At 36.1% G+C, this 15,220-nt stretch overlaps 1 protein-coding gene across 1 annotated transcript; it reads right to left on the reverse strand.

The window, feature by feature from the left end:
- Nucleotides 1-7,854: 7,854 nt before the first annotated feature.
- LOC127813489 (protein FAR-RED IMPAIRED RESPONSE 1-like) lies at nt 7,855-9,121 on the reverse strand. The gene is made up of 3 exons (XM_052354490.1): nt 9,109-9,121; nt 8,780-9,023; nt 7,855-8,590 (listed from the first exon to the last, which is right to left on the reverse strand). Exons 1-3 carry the CDS (start codon nt 9,119-9,121, stop codon nt 7,855-7,857), a joined length of 993 nt encoding a protein of 330 aa, XP_052210450.1.
- Nucleotides 9,122-15,220: the final 6,099 nt, after the last annotated feature.

The raw sequence follows: 15,220 nt of genomic DNA on the forward strand, positions 1-15,220 counted from the left end.
TAGCTAATGGAAATAAAGATAAGAGAGAGTGGAATGCTTGTCTTTAACAAATTCCAAAATGCATAGAATAGCGTGCCCGATCTCGATTCGCGCACAAATCACTTCACCTAAATCATCAAAGTACCCTATTCATCATTTTATTCCAATAAACATCAAAACCTATTTTTCCCTAATTTCCTTGCATTATTCTCTCATTTTCCTCTCTAATATTCTAAAATAAATATCTACTTAAATGTTCCACACAATATTTATCCATAGAAAATCATAAAATACTTTTATGAGAATATTAAATATTCCAAAACTTACCTAGGCTTAGCTTTTAAAGCCTCCTTGATAAGCGTGCCTTGACCTCGAAATGCTTGCAAATCCTTGATTCCCACGCACCAATTCTCGTGCACCACCTTGATTCTCATGCATCACCACAATTTTTGTGCACAACTTCGATTTTCACACACTGCCTTGATTTTCGTGCACCATCTCAATTTTCGCGCCCGACCTCAAAATGCATGCCCAAACAGTTTTTCTTACCAAAATCTCCGAAATATTAATACAACACTATTTCCTATTTTTCTATAATTTTTTGAGACTTTTCTCTATTTTTTCCCATTTTCTTTTTTTCCCTTTCCTTTTTCTTCTTTTCTTTTTCTTTTCTTCCTTTTCCTCATCCTCCTCCTCCTCCTCCTACTTCTTCTTCTTCTTCTTCTTCACGTTGCTTATGCGCGGACAGCCTGCAACGCAAGGCCGCCGCCTGGCCTGGTTCCACCGGCCGTCGTCTTGGCCATTCCTGCAGTCGTCGGTCGTTCGCGCTCCACCATGCACAGCCGCGAGCCACCCGCATAGCCACTAGCTACTGCTCCACCGTGAACAACAATGTCGTCGGCTGCTGCTGGCATCCACCGGCCTCCATTGCCACACCGCACGAACTCTCGCACTGCCACGGCCTTCGTTGCAGCTCCGCGGCTTCCCCTACTCGCCGACCAGTTCATTGACGAGCTTCCATGGCAGCTGCAACAGCAGCTTCGCGACTGCCATGGCGGTGTCTTCGGCCATCGTTACCGCTCCCGAGCGCCTTCTGGGCCCAACTTGCACATGCTACAACCGGCCACCATCGCCCCTACTTCTCTCGGCTGCGACAACACCTTGTAGCTGCTACAGCAATGGCCGAATTCGGCCATCTCCCTCCCTCTCTTTCTCGGCTTCGCTCTCAATTCCCTCATTTTCATTTCCATTTCTGCCTTCTCCATTTATAGGCGAAGCATCTCTCACATTTTCTCGACAATTATCTGCCCAAGGCTCTCAAGTGGAGAACCAATTCCAACATGCTTCTGAATTACTTCCCACGCCTCCATTACGCGCTTTCACATATAATACATATATGGGAAAAGCTATTTGTACAGAAGGCTCTTGCAGATTCTTTTACAGGGGCGTTAAAATGACCATTTAATCCTTATGAAAAATTACCCAAATGCCCCAATCCCAAAAGACCCAGCCCCTCTCTCTCTTTCCCTTTGTCTCTCTCTGGCTCTCCCTCTCGCAGGCACCCAAGGACCCTAACCCTCCGGCTGTGCGCTCATGACCATCCCTGTCTTGCTTGTGCGCTAATAACCGTTGCCCCACCGTCCGAACAACCCTCGGACACGCGACTCTCTCTCTCTCTCCCTTTCGCAGACATTGTTAGCCCCATTCGCCTCTCCATTTCATGACACCTCTCCGTCTCCTAACACCGTCGGCTTCACCATCATTTCACTCTTTCTCTTTCGATCGCTTTGACGACCGTCAGGGAAGGGGTCCGGCCACCCGTCCCCCACCCGCCGCCCAGAAACCCACAAATCCACAAAATGAAACCCACAACCCCTACAGCAGACAGTCGCACCCAAGTCCCGCCCACCCTTTGGCCAACGCTCCTGGTATGTAGTAGGCACATTCTTGAAAGGCGAATGTTTAGCGCATTGTGTTTTGTCACTTGTTAATTGAAAATTAGAAATTTTATATTAGCCTGGTCTTCCTATTCTCTCGTGATCATCCAGCGACCGTGATCATCAAGGTCGCTGTTCATCTCAGTATGGATAGACTGCCATCATTTGGTATGGTTAGGGTTCCATACTGGCATTCCCTCATTTCGTATGGTTGGTGATATTTGGAACAGTTTGATGCTTAATATATGTGTGTGTATATATGTGCATGTCCCACCCAACTGATATTGAAGTTTCTACTTGCAAGTTATGAAGAGAGTTTAACATATTTTTTGCTCATCTGTGGGTTTAACATGAACTTATCCCTGGCATTAACTGAGTTATTGTTTATTTATTTATTGATTTCTTCTGGTACTTCTCTGTTGGTAGTGAATCCTATATTTTTGAATGACCTAAAAAGTGGATAGAGCAAAGATTCTTATAGAGAACCAAATTCGAATATCCTAATTAGATGAGATGAAGAAGTATGGAAATGGATTTAGGACAGGGACATGATATGGACAAGTGGAGATGACATGAAGACAAACATGATTAGTTCAAGTCTTCAACTATTGGTATATTTTGTGAATATATGTTTGATATAGTAATAACTTATATTTGCGATCGAGAGGAAATGTGTAACATGGTCTTTCTATAGAAGTCTTGTTATTATGAATCTTCTTTTCCTTTTGTTGTTATTAATTGAAGTGTAATTTTTAATTCATAGTGTTACAATGACGGGACGAAATGCAAGAATATGTCATAGCTGTAGACAACGGGGGCACTACTTTATGGCATGTCCAACAAAGCAGCCATGCCCATCGTGTAAACAAGGCATTGTAAAATGTTTTGAGGTGGAAAAAGAGTCCATAAATAAAGGAAGGTTGTTCAATATTTGTAGTATTAAATGTGGATTTTGGAAGTGGGTTGAAGAAGGTGAATCGAGTGGCAGTGCTTCGGAGAAGTCTACTACCAATTTTCCCGCGGAAGAGTTCTCTCGCATGTTCCAAACACTAGCTCAAATATATGAAAAGATGACATGGAGATTTCAGTGAATGTAACAGTGCGCAAGGGAAAAGGAAATGCGAATGAACATGGTAAAGGAAAGGGGTTGGCATGAATATTGTGGTTGACATTTGAGAACTATATTTATATATGCGAATGTAGTAGTAATTTTTTTTAGTTGTATTTGAGAACAATTTCTTTTAGCTGTTTTTTAAGCTTGAGCAAATCTATATTTTGTGAACATTTTCAAGTGAGAAGTGCTGGAGCAAATCTATATTTTGTGAACAATTTTTCTGGGCTGGAATGTATCTAATGGGCAAATGGAACTTAGTTCTGCGTTATTTCAGTTGTTTGTTCAAACTTTGAGATGGCCTGTTAGCATTATTATGTCAGGTACAAGAACAAGAAGGAAACTTAAGCGGGCTTCACTTAAACCATCCGATGAGAATATTGCAAAATTGTGTGGAGAATTCCCGTGAAATATGTATGCTTCGGGCTTAAAAGTAGAAAGAATAAGACGTTTTGATGCTGGATATCAAAGAAGCTATATAAATGACAATGGGATTCTATATATAAATGATTGAAGCCATTATTTCGTTACATAATAATTATTAGAAACATTCATATTGAGATTGAGATTCACTCCCTCCCAATTTAGATCTAAAAAATACATCAGCTTCTCAATATTTTTAATACAAAATGATTAGATAATGACATCATCAATCACTACTAAAATACAAGAGATGAGTTGCAGTCAACTTTCCGTGGCATTGATGTCAAAGGCAGCTTTCACTTCCAAGTTTCATGGGGCATTTCGTCTGTGGAACCTTCAACTCTATATATGAACATTGTATGCAAATTATAGGGTAGTCCAAGTCATATATAGCATTTCACTAAGGCATGCAGTGATCACAAAGTATATAAAACATATCCCAATCATATACATTTTACAATCTCTCTAGCTATATAAATGCAAACAACACAATGGCAAATATGAGATTAGTTCAGTTCACTCGCTTCAGCAGCAGAAGGAGGAGGAAGCCATGTACCAGCTGAGAACCAATCTTTCCCCTGTTTAGTGTCTGAGAACCATTTCAGATGCTTTCTAAGCCGCTCTGGCTCCTTGCCTTCTCCGACGATCCGTAGAATTAATCCCACTAGGTGTGGCTGCTAGTAAACAATCGACATGGATTAGGATAATATCATAGTTCTAGCAAAAATCTGTGAAGAAAATAAAGTTATGAAATCTACATGGGCACATCTATTGCAATGCTAAGAAACAGGTTCACAAGAGCTCCAAATAACAGATCGAGAAAGAACTACAAATAACAAAGAAACACTTGTCATTAGCTCCTACGTAACACTTCGTTACTATTAGACTCGTCTACTAATCCACCAGCTTCTCCCGTAATGGGACGTTGAAGTGGCAAAAAATTTGGAACCAAAGGTTGACTAATCCCTGCTGTAGGTGTCAAACTCATTTCGTAAGCATGACTCCAATTTGTTGATTGAACACCCTGCACATTTGTTAATTGAACACCCTGCACATAAATAAGTAACATAAACCACAAAAATTATATTTATGTGTTGTATATGCTAATATTTGTATCTTTCGTATAGTTTTACCATTAGCTTTAGCTGTTGTGAAAAAGAGAGCAGAGTAACCATGGATGCAGTTTGGCTCAAGTAATGTGACTGTTGACCGGTCCCTCTTGTGATGCAGTTTGGCTCAAGTTTTTGCATTTTGTTGGTTTTGAACCTACCTGTACAAAATAACAAATAATGAGTTAGATGAATAGCAAAATAGTTAAAAAAAAACACATCCAATTGTAAAAATGACCAATCTTTTAAACAATTTATAAAAGTTAAATGAGTCCACATTTTAAACAAAATTTTTCGAAACCGACCTTAGATTTCTTTGAAGTTCGTTCTAATGAGCCTTTTATGCAATTTTTCCTTGGTGCTCCCTTGCGACGCGCATAGTTCGGATCTTGAATGTTCCCACTGCCAGTATTTTTTTGTTCCCCACTTTCGGATGCAACTTGAACACTTTGTTGGGACGGGACATTACTCCCACAACTTGTTCCTACTTTTGATAAGTCATTCATTTGAAATTCAATCCACTCCATAACTGTCCGAGTTCGTGATTCACTATTTGCTGCCAAGTCTGCGACCTTGTCAAATGTTTTACGCATTTCATCATATCTTCTTTGATCGGGAGTACTGACCCAACCATCGTAGTTGACTGCAACACTCGAATGGGCTCTTCTCACATCTTTCCGCCATCTCCTCAATATGTACATCTTAGGAAGCGTAGTGACATCATTGCGTACCAAAATTGAGATAGCATGTCTGCATAATATTCCCCTAAACTCAAACAAATGACACTGCAAACAATATGACAATCCTCTCTCTGAAATGAAATTATAAATACTTTCTTCCTCCTCCCTCCGTCGAACATGACAGCCTCTTGGACGTCATATCTTGCCACCATAACACCCTCATCAGTGGATATAACCTGACAATACATCATTCCGATGAACTCTTCTTGACATTCCCTAAATTTTGATATTGTGTATGTTAGTGTAGGTGCTCTAGACCCAATCAGATTGGGCATGTTGTACACTGACAATTGTAATCATGTTATTATTTGAATAAGGAGTTATTCAAATTCACAAGAAGTCATTCTATTAGTTTCTTGTTATTATTGTAATAACCAAATGAAACTAGATAGAAGTCCATATGATGTATACTATGAATAATCTATAAAGATGTGAGATGATGCATCGCAGTTTCTAGACATCATTAAACGTCCCAAGTCGTAGCAATGTCAAGAATGGACATTGACAATTGCGGTAAGACTTGTATGTGCTATGTTTTTGCTATGTGATAGCAATGGGGGTCTCACACCCATAGGCATGGAGATGCCTAGACAAGTACATAGGTGACCAATGTTGGAGAACGTGTCACTAGACATGACTCGCCATGAGAATCCATTTTGGTTATATGTTGATGGAATTCTCATACGAGATGGGTGTAACTAATCCTTGGACCTGAGGTTGTCACGGTCATCTCATAAGAAGACCGGTATGCTTTGACATCGTTTCGATGGGCCTAGACAAAGGCTGCACGAGTGCGATCGTTGGGTATATCATGAGGCTTATGGAGATGGGTGCATAGCCAAGATGGGACTCGTCTATCCCTTGATAGAGGATGATGTATCTAAGGTGCCTTCGGTGGATATTCACTTTAAATCCATGGCCATGGTGAAAGAGATCAATAAGGAGTTATTGATTCACTTTCTATTAAGTGAAGATATCCGAAAGACCGAAGAAAACTCATGTGATCGTTATCAAGCAACACATCGCCATACTTGAGATCACATAAGATACATTGACGAGAGGATCGTATTACACGGTAACCATGCTCGTGAAAGGTTATTTGCGGATTATGAATCCTTCTGAATAATTGGGTAGGCATGATGCCTTGCTAGAGACCAATCTTGTCTTATGTGTTCGTACCGACACATTGCCAACATATTCGGAAACCTAATGAGTCATACGCAATAGCCACGGTCCCTGGCTTAAACCAGGAGAGTGGACGTATGGTTAAGTGGAACACTTCGGCAAGAAGTTGTGCCGTCGTAGGTTCTCACGGAAAAAGAACAAATAGACGTAATGACGTTGATATGACGAGGAGTCGTCATAATGAAAAGAGTTTTCTAAAAATGGCAATTGATTAAATTAGGAAGAAGTTTCTAATTTAATGATTTTCTATTTGTTGGAGTAGCAAATAGGAAATAAAATATTTTTGGGCTTAAGTTAATATTTGGACTAAATTAGATTTGGGCCAAATATTAAATTAAATATTATATTTAGATTAAATTGGATTTGGGCCAAATATTAAAATAAATATTATATTTGGACTAAATTAGATTTGGGCCAAATATTAAATATTATATTTGGACCAAATTAGATTTGGGCCAAATATTAAATAAAATATATTTGAGCTTGAATTAGATTTGGGCCATAATATTTTATTTAACTTATAAAAGGATTGGGCCATTTAATTATATTTCTAGTTGGACTAGAATAAGCCCACTTAAGATTCTAATTAAATTAGAATTAATGGGCTATCCCAATCCATTAGGGTTTTAGAAACCCTAGGATATTTCATTATAAATATCCTTTTATAGGTTGCCCATTATTGAAGTGGTTTTTGGTGTCGTTTTTCAAGAGTTGAAAAACGTATTACCGTTCACTCTTCCCCGTTTCTTTTGGCATCGATTTGAAACGTGGGTGTTCTTTTACAGTCATACACAAGCCGCGCAAAGGAGAAGGAGCTAGCACTCCTATTCCACTCTCCTTGCCAACGGACGCGTGCCGCATATCACGAGTTAGAGGCCGGACGCTTGGACGGCTCAAATCCGCGAACGACTCGATAATCTAAAGGTTAGATTTATTTATTTGTTTGTGAATGATTTTATTTCGACGTTGATCCAATCGCCGGGATCAGGGTAAGTTCAAAATTTTGAACTACGTTGTTTACCCCGTAGCGATCTTGCTTTCCTTTCAGTGTAGACTGACTAAAGTTGTTTCTCCATTTCGTACCTAGATGCACATGGGACCATTTGAGAAAATGACCTAAAATCTGCTTGAAACTCCTTTTCCACTTGGCTCTTCAATGCCCGTTCATACTGTTCAACAAATTGTTTCAATGAAGTCCTTGAGTTAACATACCTGTCGAAGAATGCATTCATACTCTCGCTCCTTTGAGTTGTCGACATCCCTGCCTAGAAACTTGTCTTCAAAAAACATGGCACCTAACGATTTCTTTCTATATAAAGTCCTGCCAACCATTCGTTCTCATGCAATGTGTACATATTAATCATTGAAGTCTAGCCCTGTTCAAATTCTTCGGGAGTTTGGGATTCATAGACTACATCGTGGATTGCTGAATGTATAGAACCCTTATGAACATGGTTCCCAAATTTTTCTGGTAACTTTTTAAGAATATGCCACAAACACCATCTATGCTTAGTGTTTGGAAAAACTATCTGAATTGCATTTTGCATTGCCCTATCTTGGTCTGCTATTATGCCAGTGGGAGCTTGACCATGCATGCACTGGAGCCATGTCTTAAAGAGCCAAACAAAAGTCTCAGTGTCCTCGTTTGACACTAAACCACATCCAAGCAGTGTCGATTGGCCATGATGATTAACACCAACAAAAGGGGCGAACGGCATGTCATACTTATTCGTAAGATATGTGGTATCAAATGTGACTACATTGCCAAACTCCTTATAGGCTTCCCTGCACCTATTATCTGCCCAGAACACGTTCTTCAATCGAGCCTCATCATCTAAATCAATACTGAAATAAAAACCAGGGCATTGAATTTGCATTCTCAAGAAGTATGCTTGTATTGCAACAGCATCTCCTTCCCCGAGTCTTAACCGCCTGACTTTTTCAATGTAATTTCTACAATCTTTTTCGACGCAAGTCATTTGGTCATATCCCCCTGCCTCAACAACTGCTGAGTTAAAACTTTTGTACAATGGAATCCCAGCAACATCATTTACTTCAAGCCTACGTTTCACATGTGCACTAAGTTCTCGATTGCATCGATACAACCTAGATTTTGAAGGACTTATTAGATGATTATGTTCAAGAATGACAGAGTTAATCCGCCACACCCCACAAGTCATTAAACATGCTGACACCCTAGCTTTACACCCTATTTGAGTCATTAGTTGAGGTTTCAAAGAAGTGCTTGCAGTGCTACTTCTTCGACCTTCTCGACTACACGTGAATGTCACATACTTTACAACCCCATCGTCACCCTTCTTTGAGTTCCTTTTCCTAACTGGGAAGCCTATCTCATAAGCATATGATTTGTAAAAATTGAATACTGCATTTTCATTATTGAACTTCATCCCAACCTTAGGCACAAATGGACCATCTTCTCCTAACAATTCATCATCCAATGTGTTCATATCCTCTCTTATTATCACATTATCAGCTTCTCCCAAAAGTTCATCATCCTCAATTTCAACATTTTCATTTCCTTCATAAACAAATCAATTTTGAAAGAAATAACATCAATTACACATAGAAGATAATCACATGTTCATTAAGATAACATTTCTAACCTTTGTCGACCATCTTAAATGCCGGATGTTGTTGGTTGCTCCAATTGCGAGTGATGGGTCAGTTCCGAAATTAGCAAAATACAAAATCAAGTGCAAAACCAAAATCAAGTTTCAATACACACTTGTAAACCATCACACATTCAAATGAGAGTAAATAAGGATCCAAATGTCACAAGTTACATTACAATACAAAAGCAAATGATCCACATACTTCGCATTTGTAAACTGCCCATTCTTTTAACATAGAAAGCACCAATTCACCCTGCATAGTAAACTGCCCATTCATAGATTTTCCCAGAACATTAAATTAAAATAAGTTTGCTGCGGCATTTACAAAACTCTCCTGAACATGAAAGAATTTTTATTCTTTCAACACACGCATATACATATACACAATTTCATTTGGAATACTCCATAGATTTTTCCAGAACATTAAATTATTAAACTAAGTTTGGTGCGGCATTTACAAAACTCTCCTGGAACATGAAAGAATTTTTATTCTTTCAACACACAACATGTACGCACATTATGAACACATGTAGAGGCGCGAAATTAGTGTGAAATATAAGAAGAATAGATTGGATGTTGAAGAAAAACAAAACGTCGAAGTGTTACCTAGGGCAGAGACGAGTGGCTGGAAGAGGAGGAACTAGCAGGTGAAGACAAAGTTGAGGATGAACGCTGTGAAGACGAGTCCTCTCCACGCTACCAAATCCATGGGCGACACAAGCCCTAGCAAATTCATCTTCTCTCACTGTTTCTTTCTCTCCAAATCTCTTCTTCATTTAGAGGGACCGAAGAACTCGATGAGTCGATGTGTTGTTTCTTCTCCCACTTTCTCAATCGCCGGTGGAGAATGGTGGCTTCGCTGGTGGTCAATTGGTCACCGGTGGTCTTCGTCGATTGAGAGAGAAAGGGTTTTGGGAAAGGGCTTTGTCCCGTCTCTCTCCCTCTCTCTTTCTTTCATTTAGATGGCGAGATATCGCGATAAATTGATTTGCTTTACACTCGATATATCGCTAATTTATCGCGATATCTCGGCCCTATAACATAATCTGTAACTCTCCTTATATACGAATAGCGGGACTCTACATATATATATATATATTTTATATATTTTACACTAATATAATTATAAAAAATACACAATTAATCCTCATAATTAATCCTAATTACACTAGAAACTTTCTCGAATTGCAGTTAGGCCCTCTAAGGCTTTCATTTAATACCATCAAGCCACCCAATCTCCAAAATTAATAATCGATAAATATCGATTCCGCGCCAGTGTCCTCACCGGGCTATTGATTCATCCCAAAATCACCGCAGGGTTGATCCTTTCAAAAAACCGAAGCCCTTTCAAGATTCCGTTGACTTTCCGGAAGTCCCCTACGATGATTCGATTTTTCAGCCTCAATTACAGTTGTATTTTAGCTGTATCAAAAATCGTCTCAATTCTGATTTCTTTTAATTCCATAAATCTTATCTCGGAACGCTTATCGAGACCATGTCATTTTCTCTAGACATTCACTCTCCAAGGCACTCCCTGCAGTTGATTCGACGATTTATTTTACTATCAAGCCATTTTTCGATATTTTAAACTCAATTAAAATACATGATAACCTTACGAAAATATGGGATATTACAACAATTATCTGAATAACTATTCATTCACATTTACACACATACATAAAACACACATGAGTCAAATGACTTATTATTCTATTGAAACAAAATATGTATGATTTATGTTCTATATAAACTCTCAAAGCATCGTACACATATATGAATATTACACATTTTAAATTCAAAACATTATCACTTTAAAACATTTAACAACTTTGATTGAGTGAAGGAATAAACATCACCCGAATAAATTCAATAAGTTTTAAATTCTTTTAAATATTTGAATGATTTTCCTTACCAAGCAACAAACATTTAATAAGTTCTTCAAGTATTTTTCCATTTAATTTTAGAATATTGAGAATCTTAAGAATTTGATACTTAAATATCAAATGGGCAATTTAATTATATGAATTAGAACTTAGGATCCTGCCCTCAGTATATAAATATTTACTCAAGAGATTTAATATTTGACACTTAAACATCAAATAAAACACATTGCTCATGGATTTGAGAAATACTTTAACATAACTCTTAAGATATTTTTTAATCTTAAACTTACTCTAAGTATCATGAGATTCACATGACATTTATGCATGACACTTATGTATTATGGATATTTAGAATATTTCTTGAAATCCTAGAACAACATATTGAGGTTCTCAATCTTAACAGATCAAATATGAGAGCATATGTAGTACAAACAAACATATAAACCTATCAATACAAAGCACATTAACATATAAGGCATAAAAATAATTTTAATACAAGTAGATAAAACGTATTAACATATTAAGATTATCAGCACAACCTTAACATCTTAGGAAATATGAAAATTTAACATATCGTAAATGATAAAATAACTTTCACATATATAAAACATATTATCAGACCTATAAGAACATAACATACGAGAACATTAAAGTTTTGACATAAAACAGTAATCATCAAAACGTTCATAGTAAAAAACTCAACAATTTTAAAAAACACATTTTATATTTTTCATCATAAATCTTAATTTTAATAAATAAAATCAATTTTTATATAATTTTTACCCATTTGACCAACCATTCGATTTGAATTTTGAATCAAACAAAGCAAACACTATAAAAAATAAGTATCCAATCCTCTGTAGACAGTGAACAGCAGACAGTAGACGGCAACCATATCTTCAATGACGTTTATTCTATATATAGGCACACGACTGATGATGCAAGCAGAACTGCAGAAGAAACATTTGTGATGGTTTGATAATGTTGGGATGCTTTGGCACATCATGATGTGAGATGTGGGTGCAGAAATTTCAACTTGAATCAGCTTCCTTAATAAAGCCGAAAGCTTCATTATCGCAGGAATATTCTCCATTGCAATGCCTCTTCCAAACTTGATGAGATTTGTTTTACAGCCTTCCTAATCAAATTATAATACCATTTTTATAAAAACAAAATGGGCATTTCTGTTTTTGGTTAGGTGTCGATGAACTTTTATCTTATTATAAAATGCATATTTCTTCTACATAAACCCCCACAATTTAAAATAAACTTAGATCTCGATTCAACCAAATCTAAATTTGATATTTCTTGTTTTCCTTCTTAAATTTCAGTCTGATTGCTGGGTTTCATTTAGATTCTAACAAACGCAAGTTTAGAGTATCTTCTTTATTCGAGTTTGATGAATGTTCAAGTGTTTCAATTCAAATCTAGTTTATATTTTTATCTTCTTCTTATCTAGGGTTTCAACCTTATTGACTTAATTTTAAAATAACAAAATTATATTCTATTAATTGATGGTAATTTTATTTAGAAGAGAGCCCAAGTCAGGTCCAGTACAAAAACCTGAGTCAAGCCCAGCAAAGCCTATATTGAGCTAAGATTACCCATTAAAAGATAATCCAAGTCGAAAACCCTAATTACATAGGTTTGCACTTATAAATACCTTATATTCATATTTTTAACCCTAGATTCTAATTTCTACACTCTCTATTCTCATTCTTTCTTTTACACCATTTTTACCTTCTTTTCCATGGCTGTCCCATGTTTTGCTGCCCTAATTCACATTGACTTGAGCATTGAAAAACTATTTATAGGGCAATTTTGGATAATTCTAACTCTTTCTTTTATAAATTCGACAAGAAAATCTAATCATTCTAACTGCGGACACATTCTATATCAATCTAGACAACAATAATGCATATCCTCACATCATCATTTACATTTAAGAGAGGAGGAAAAATCAGGGGATCAAATGGATGGAAAAGTCCACGAGAGAAGAGGACAAGTCCACGCATTCAATTGACTTTGCCATTTAATCTCTCTCTCTCTCTCTCTCTCTCTCTCTCTCTCTATATATATATATATTATGTTAATCCTCATCAAATGATTTGTACTTATCCTCAGGGCATCTTTGATAGCCATTTTTTTCAAAAAGACAAATTTTCCACCCAATTTCTAATTTGTGTATTCTTTTCCAGGAAAATCATTTTTCTTCCAATGGTTACGTGAGGGCATTTTTCTTCAAATCATGAAAATCAAATTTCTTAGAAGAGGAGATGAAATTTTTCTGGCAATTAAAAAATGTAGATGGGCGGCCGCTAGAATGAGCGAGAAGGTAGACTGTGGGGGAGGGGTTATTTAATAAATATAAATATATGTATAAAAAGTGAATATGTTAAAATTTTAATCATTAATAAATATAAATATATAAAAAGTGAATATGTCAAAAATTATATATAAATTATTTCTTTGGAAAACAAAAAAATTAATTTTGTAGTTTCATTTTTTGAGAAAATAATTTCATTAATTTAAAATACATTATTATTTTAATTTTTTTATACAAGATTTAATATTTTTTTAATACATTTTTATCATTGAATTCCATGGAAAATGTGTCATTTTCTATGAAAAATAATGCCTATCAAACACGAAATATCAAGAAAATAATCAAATTCTATGAAAAATATTATCAATCAAACACTAAAAGATAGAAAATAACATCATTTTTCAGCTAAAAAATTGTACCAATCAAACAGTTTAAACTTCCAATTTCCATGAATTCATTTTCCCTGAAATTCATTTTCTTTCCACTCAAATTCCACCCTTGCAATCAAACGCACCCTTAAGATGCGTTTGATAGAGGTGGAAAATAAGAGTAGAATTTCAATTCTATGGAATTCCAATTCTCATCTCAACTCATAAGAATTCTAATTTCTTAATTTCAAGGAAAATCTTCACTTTTTGAACTAAGATGGAATTCGAATTTCATAGAATTGAAAAGCTGTTTGATAGAATTTCTTGAAATTTAGATGGAATTTGAATTCTATTCTCATTTTTCATCGCTATCAAACACACATTTAAGGTGTATTCGATTGCATTACCTATAATTTAATTCTATGTAATATTGCCTAGAAAACAAAAATCATCTCACCTCCTTAAAAAATGAATTCCATGGAAAGAAACTTTAAATGGTTGTACCATACATATTTTTTCATGAAAAAATTAAGAATGTTTAATTATTTTTCATAAAAAATGTGTAATAATTACATATTTTCTATGAAAAATATGTGTAATCAAACACAGTCTTAGTGTATTATAGCGTACCATTCCCTCCCAAGTAAGAGCAATTCACTGGTACACGTACGCATGCAATTGACTTAAGTGGTACCCATAATTATTGTTAAATAAAATCAATCAGATCATCCAAATAAATGGGTTATTAAGTACAAGTTTGATTTGAGAAAAAGATCTAAGAATTGTGTAAATCAATTAAAATTCGTCAAAATTAACTTAGATTTTTGTGAACATGTAAAAGTGACAAAGCCAAGTAAATGGTGGGATGTGGTAGTAACCTATAATTTTTTAATATATTTTTCTTTAAAAATGGATAATTTAATCTCTGTCAAAAAATATTAAAAAAAACAAATATTGAAACAGCCCCACTCTTTCTTTTGATCAAAATTCCAAATTAATTTCCACTAACTACAAGTAAATTCCTCCATTTCCCTCTTTCTTCGTACCTTTCTTTCTCTTTTGCATTCACCCTCCAACCTAACCTTCACTAGGTCTCTCTTTCTCTCCAGTAAGTGGCAATTGACCACCAACAATGTTCTTCTTTTTCATGTTTAGAAGGAGAGAAAGAAAGAGTTTAAAATAATACGAGTAAATGATGATTTATTTATTTATTTATTTTTGGTTAACGCATTATTACGAGTGTTTCTCGCTGTTTAGTCCCACGATTTCAATAACAGAAGTAAATCAGGAAACTCAATAAGCAGATTTCGACTCCTAACATAACTGCAAACGTGAAGGCGGCAAGTATTTTTCATTTTCATGATCGCTCCTTACTTGCTAAACTATCTCTCTTGGCCAAGACTCTAACACAGAACCTGAGGGCCCAAAAGCAACACCTTAGTGATTTTTTTTTTTTTTTTGCCCGTTAATCTACATTCTGGGCAATTAAAATCTATTTTTAATAGTAAGATATAACGAAAGAATAC

Source organism: Diospyros lotus, chromosome 11 (genome assembly GCF_014633365.1).
Source record: "Diospyros lotus cultivar Yz01 chromosome 11, ASM1463336v1, whole genome shotgun sequence".
NCBI lineage: Eukaryota > Viridiplantae > Streptophyta > Magnoliopsida > Ericales > Ebenaceae > Diospyros > Diospyros lotus.

Bases quoted from the DNA above. Each gene is read 5' to 3' on its own strand.
- LOC127813489 (XM_052354490.1), bottom strand. The intron at 8,591-8,779 runs GTATGTGACATT...TTCAAAATCTAG, and splicing joins GGTGACGATGGGGTTGTAAA to GTTGTATCGATGCAATCGAG.